The sequence below is a fragment of the Sinocyclocheilus grahami genome, unplaced genomic scaffold, assembly GCF_001515645.1.
Source record: "Sinocyclocheilus grahami isolate Dianchi unplaced genomic scaffold, SAMN03320097.WGS_v1.1 scaffold1037.1, whole genome shotgun sequence".
Taxonomy (NCBI): Eukaryota; Metazoa; Chordata; class Actinopteri; order Cypriniformes; family Cyprinidae; genus Sinocyclocheilus; species Sinocyclocheilus grahami.
In genome coordinates this window covers 407,131-413,873 of record NW_015506216.1, presented here as the reverse complement: position 1 = coordinate 413,873, position 6,743 = coordinate 407,131, and the positions used below count along the sequence as shown (strand labels likewise).

At 37.9% G+C, this 6,743-nt stretch overlaps 1 protein-coding gene across 1 annotated transcript in view; it reads left to right on the top strand.

Annotated features, from left to right (window-relative positions):
- Positions 1-6,743, top strand: part of LOC107565973 (geranylgeranyl transferase type-2 subunit alpha-like) — a 23,747-nt gene that overhangs the window by 11,988 nt on the left and 5,016 nt on the right. The window contains exons 10-14 of the mRNA XM_016251317.1: positions 854-959; positions 1,096-1,147; positions 2,858-2,946; positions 3,077-3,165; positions 3,482-3,598. Of these exons, the coding sequence (XP_016106803.1) occupies positions 854-959; positions 1,096-1,147; positions 2,858-2,946; positions 3,077-3,165; positions 3,482-3,598 (453 nt within the window). The remainder of the gene's footprint in view (positions 1-853; positions 960-1,095; positions 1,148-2,857; positions 2,947-3,076; positions 3,166-3,481; positions 3,599-6,743) is intronic.

The following is a 6,743-nucleotide window of genomic DNA, read 5'->3' as shown; positions in this document are numbered from 1 at the left end:
CGCATTTACACTCACAGACCAGAATACCAGAGACAACATTACTACAATAGGCTACTTCAGTGGTTCTCAATTCCAGCCCATGTTTCGAAGTGACATAAACTTCAACGGATTTCCCCCGCTCAGGGAGTAGGGAGCAATGAACACTGTGTAGGGATCATATCGATCGGAACACAGTTCATGCACGTAGCTCACTTCTTACGAGCTGGTTATCTGAATCGGGTGTGTTAACTAAGCGAGACATTCAAAATATGCAGAGTGGGAGGCGCAAGGACTGGAATTGGGAACCGCTGGGTTACATCATGTGTCATTCACCAGTGAGAAAATTTTAAAAGTACTACAATACCAGGGAGGAAGATTGGGTTGTTGATGTTTGTCTGCTATCCTCGCTCTGTCTGCACAGCGTGCGTGAACGCGCTGATGACGTATCCCGTCTGCGCGAACAGGGTGCGCAGAGGTATGCTAATACATACTTTGACAGGCAGGTAGGAAAGCCAATTAAAACGCTTGGACTGAGCATTTTGATTGGACGAACATTTCTTGATCCTACGCCTTCCACAGAATATATAAATACAGACAAATACATTTAGACCACTTAACTTAATGATTGCTATCGGGATGTGAAGAGACTTTCAACCAGCATAACAAAAAATGTTTCTGAAGACAATCACCTATTACACCTTTAATATCTTGTGAAGTGAAAAGCTGTGTGTTTGTAAGAAACAAATTCATCAAAGCATTTTAACTTGAAACCATCTCTTGTGACTAAAATACAAGTCCATAATCCATAATAACGCTTCCTCCAGTGAAAAGTCCATCCCATTGTTGTCTCAAGATCTTTAACTCTCTCTGTCAGCTGTGTGATCTTCCTCCCGGCTCCATCAGTGACATAAGTAATGAACACAACCTGACCATCCACTGGACAGAGAAACACACACACAGAGACTGTGCTCTCTACACAGGTGAGCGTCACTGACATGTGCATGTGGTGGAGTGTTTGCAGGGGAGATACAGCTGAGGAGGATTTTGTATTTAATGAAAAGAGGTGGATGAAGTTGCTCAGAGAGAGCAAGTGTAAACGTCTCTGTCATGTTTTAGGCTCTGCTGAAAGCTGGTGCAGAGACTCTGCCACTGATCAGGAGCTTTTCAGGTACTTCTGTGTGTGTGTCTGTATGTGTGTTCCTGTTAAGAGACACTTTTTTGACAACTAAACCATTCATCTCTACAATCTGAAGATGAAGAGATTGATTCTTAAGATTAATACTGTGCATATGCAACAAACAATTAAATCAAGCCATTTTATTGTCAACACACACCTGTCCATGAATCTTAGCCTAATTAAAACACTACCATTTTAAAGTTTGGGAACTTTTACTTAGCGAAGATGCATTAAATTGATCAAAAGTGAAAAATTGCAAACATCTGCTACTTTTACATGGCGTAAATAGAATCGCAATTTTCACTCGGTGTAAATAACATCCGATGTGATTTGTGCTGAAATGTTTGGCAAAAGGCGGATTCAAACTCTGTTCGTCCGCATATGCTTCATCCACGAGCATTACCCTCGATGACCTGCGACACTGCAGACACTGACTAACACTGTCCAAGATAACATGAACATGACACCAGTGTGTTTATTCTCAATATTTAATTTCAGGGTTTTTTCTCAAAATGTAACGAGTTATTTCTCGCATTATAATGACTTTAATCTTGAGATGATTTTTTAAAAATGTATTATTATTGCTTGGCCCTAATCATCTTTTGTAGAAAACAGTTCTTTTAAATTGTAATACTATTTTGCAATATTACCATTTATACTGGTTTTTTGATCAAATAAATAAATTGAAAAAAATTACAAAATCTTTCAGACCCCAATCTTTTGAAAAAATTTAAATATTAAAGTCTAAAAAATAAGTATTTTTGAATCCAATAGTGTCAAAACCAGATATGATAAAGTAATGCATGATATCAGCTATATGTAAAATTCTAATATTTTATGCAAACAGTACATTAAATATTAAAATGTAACATTAAAACATACCAAACACAAAAAAAAACATACCACATTATTTGGTGCATAAATGCTTTGGAATGTCATAAAGTTTTAATTAAACACTGAAACATATTGTTTTTTCTCAAGACACCGGAAAACCAAACTCTGAACTGCAAAATATAAAACATTTCCCCCACTTTATGGACTTTAAAGTAATGCATGATATCAGCTATATGTAAAATTCTAATATTTTATGCAAACAGTACATTAAATATTAAAATGTAACATTAAAACATACCAAATTAATTTTGGTACATTATTTGGTGCATAAATGCTTTGGAATGTCATAAAGTTTTAATTAAACACTGAAACATATTGTTTTTTCTCAAGACACCGGAAAACCAAACTCTGAACTGCAAAATATAAAACATTTCCCCCACTTTATGGACTATCTGACAGGTGTAACTGATATGTTTTTGCTGCTGCACTGCTCCATTGTCCACATTCATGTTTACTCATGAATGACATTTTTGTTGAACTCTGATAATTAGTTACTGTAGGTGATTAGTTTTTGAAATGGCACAAATAACCTCAGTACTATATGACAGATATCGCAGAAATAGGTGTCCTGAGAAATCTCAGCCCGGTGCTCTGTTAAGCGGCTGTCAGGGTGGTGTCCTTCCCCCGTCATTTTACAGATTCAGGTTTGCCACATATTATAATGTCAACGGTGAACTTAAAAAAATAAAAAAAGATAAGCGCATTTAATCAAATATAATTTTGATTACAAACTACCCCATATATCTCATACATTATCTAAGTTCTGTGTGAATAACTGACTTCTTATATTGTGTGTGTGTGTGGCAGGAGTGAGTTGTCGGTTGAGAAGAGTTCAGTGTTACAGGCAGAGCTTCAGTCCTGCAATCAGCTGCTGGAGCTCGAACCGCAGAACAAATGTAAGTGTGTGTCAGTGTGTTTTTATATGGGTGTCTTTTGTACATGCATATTTCACATTGCATTTGTATTTGCCGCTATATCTTTGACAAAAGAAACTGTTGTAAATCTGTGTGTGTGTGTGTGTTTCAGGGTGTCTGCTGACAATCATACTCCTCATGAGAGCTCTGGATCCTCTAGGCCATGAGAAAGAGACTCTGGCACATTTTCAATCCCTTAAAGTGAGAACCTACGGTCACAACCTCAACAATGAGAGAGGCTCTGGCAGCAGGAAATAGCAGTCAGATCATACACATAGTAGAGCTCAATATTAGGGTTCTGGAAATAAGAGATGCTTTTTAAAATCTCAGGACTTGAGTTATACTCTAATAATGTGCCATTTATGTCTGAGATGAATTACACGATGCCAGTTGAACATTGTTGAAATCACTAACCTCTCAGGATGAGCAGTAGTAATGGTAATGCTTGGCTCTGTAAACACCACTTAAAAGAAGGCAGTATAATTGTTATTTTTCTCTTTCTCTCTGTCTCTGGCAGGAAGTGGACCCGATGCGCTCTTCCTACTACAGTGACCTGTGCAGCAAGTTTCTGATTGAAAACACCATTCTGAAAATGGAGTATGCAGAGGTGCGAGTGTTTAGCCTGTCAAATAAGGTAAGAGAGCCCAACCCTGGTCTGAAAAAGTATTATACAGTAAATGTGTTATTTTACTTAAAACTATAATTATTATAGTTTTGAATTAATTGTATTTATTTATTTATTTTTTTCAGTTTTTTTGTTAGGGTTCAGAAATTTTAAACAATTGAAAAGTTAAAAATGTATTTTTGCAGTTATTAAGGTAATTCAGCTTGAAAATGAGCTTGAAAACAAATTACCTTATTTTTTTTCTCAATGCATGTTACTGGTCTTAATGTGAACAATTCATTCATTTTATTTTTTTTTTTAATAAAATGTTTTTGAATTAATCTTTATTTAAAATGTCACAACGTCCTTGAAATGATGCTGGAGTTAATTACATACATAATTGTCTATATTATATATTGTGTTTTTGCTATTTTGTACATTGTCTATTTTGTATATTTTGTATATTTGTATATTATTCTTTTTATTATCGATGTCCTGTCTTGTCACAGTCATTCTGTTGCACTGAAAGCTCCTGTCACTAAAACAATTCCTCGTATGGGTAAACATACCTAGCAATAAAGCTCATTCTGATTCCGTTAAACCAGTTGCCTTCAGATCTGCCAATAATTTAAACAAAAAAGGAATTTGTTTTAATGTCAGGAGCTTCCAGTGCAGAAAGGACAGACATAGTGCAGACATTCTAATAATAAAGAGAATAGAAATGTTTTTGAATTAATCTTTATTTAAAATGTCACAACGTCCTTGAAATGATGCTGGAGTTAATTACATACATAATTGTCTATATTATATATTGTGTTTTTGCTATTTTGTACACTGTCTATTTTGTATATTTGTATATTATTCTTTTTATTATCGATGTCCTGTCTTGTCACAGTCATTCTGTTGCACTGAAAGCTCCTGTCACTAAAACAATTCCTCGTATGGGTAAACATACCTAGCAATAAAGCTCATTCTGATTCCGTTAAACCAGTTGCCTTCAGATCTGCCAATAATTTCAACAAAAAAGGAATTTGTTTTAATGTCAGGAGCTTCCAGTGCAGAAAGGACAGACATAGTGCAGACATTCTAATAATAAAGAGAATAGACAATAAATAAAATGTAATGAAATATAGAGAAAAAATTGACAGAATTATGAGTGTGCATATGGGCTATTTACAGATGAAAAAGTTTTGATAAGTTATTTACAGATGTACAGTCCCGAGGTGTGTAATGTGGTGTTCAGGTGGGATATGGCCTGGTGTCTGGCTGTTCTGGTGCTCGGTGCTGTGTAGCGCCAGCCAGAGGGCAACAGTACAGAGAGGGAGTGGGCTGGGTGTGTGTGTGTGGGGTCCAGAGTGATTTTCTGAGGCCTTTTTCTCACTCTGGAGGTGTAACGATCTTGGAGGTTGGGCAGTCCTGACTGTCCGTTGTAGTCTTCTGAGGTCAGATTTGGTAGCTGAACCAAACCAGACAGATATGGATGAACACAGGACAGACTCAATGATGGCCGAGTAGAACTGTATCAGCAGCTCCTGTGGCAGGTTGAACTTCCTCAGCTGGCGAAGGAAGTACAACCTCTGCTGGGCCTTTTTAGCAATAGAGTTTATGTGAGTGTCCCACTTCAGGTCCTGAGAGATGGTGGTGTCCTGGAACCTGAATGTCTCCCCTGTCGTTACAGTGCTGTTCATGATGGTGAGTGGAGGGAGTGCAGGGGGGTTTCTCCTGAAGTCCATGGTCATCTCCACAGTTTTGAGCGTGTTGAGCTCCAGATTGTTGAGACTGCACCAGACAGCCAGCTCTTTAACCTCCTGTCTGTAAGCAGACTAGTCACCGTCCTGAATGAGGCCGATGAGTGTGGTGTCGTCTGCAAACTTCAGGAGCTTGACAGAGGGGTCTTTAGAGGTGCAGTCGTTGGTGTAGAGGGAGAAGAGCAGTGGTGGACGCAGCCCTGAGGGGCACCAGTGCTGATCGTGAGAGTCCTAGATGTGAGTTTGCCCAGCCTCACTAGCTGCTGCCTGTCTGTCAGGAAGCTGGTGATCCACTGACAGATGGAGGTGGGCACAGAGAGCTGGGTGAGTTTGTCTGAGAGAAGGTCAGGCATGATGGTATTGAAGGCTGAACTGAAGTCCACAAATAAAATCCCTGCATAATTCCCAGGGTGTTGCAGGATGTAATGCAGTCCCATGTTGACTGCATCATCCACAGACGAGAGAGGATCCAGCAAGGGTCCAGTGATTTCCTTCAGGTAGGCCAGGACCAGTCTCTCAAATGACTTCATCACCACAGACATGAGAGCGACAGGTCTGTAGTCGTTAAGTCCTGTGATTTCGGGTGTTTTTGGGGACCGGAATGATGGTGGAGCGTTTGAAGCAGCAGGGAACTTCACACAGCTCCAGAGATCTGTTGAAGATCTGTTGAAATGCACGTTATTGTGAACGTAATTCTTCATTCACTATCAGGTGTCTGTAGTGTCTCTCTCTTCCAGTGTTTTCACAGAGCCATCTACAGTGTTACTAGTGGCATCGTCAAGTAGGTTTCAAATCCTAGAATATATGAAAAATGAGAACTAAAAAAATAATAATTTTTGTTTTATTTTACTTTCAAAACAATCAAGATTTGTTTAACTTATTTTTACTTTAGTTTTTATTTTAGTTTATTATTATTATTTACGGTTTACATTTTCATTTATGAAAACAATCTTGGTTAATGTGTGTTAATTGCTAAACATGTACATTTCTGAGTTTAGTTTTATTAAATTAAAATAACAACCTTAATGTCTAAATGTATTGTAAACATCATCAGGGTGTTTTAAAAAGGTCATGTCTTCATGTGTTTGTTTAATGAGTGTGACAGCATTGTTTAAATGTCTTCACCCGTGTGAAGAAACTGATGTTGCACATTAATGCGATGACAGAAACATGAGTAATGTACAGTAGTCTTGCTCAAGCATTGGCACGTGAGAGATAATAGTTGTTTGACTCTCTAAATCTTTGACTGGCATTATAGAGCACATTTTAAGTGTGATATCCTGTTAAAAATGTTTGTAATTGGGCCCAATTTGGACATTTTCACTTAGGGGTGTACTCACTTTTGTGGCCAGCGGTTTAGACATTAATGGCTGTGTGTTGAGTTATTTTGAGGGGACAGCAAATTTAGACTGTTATACAAGCTGTAC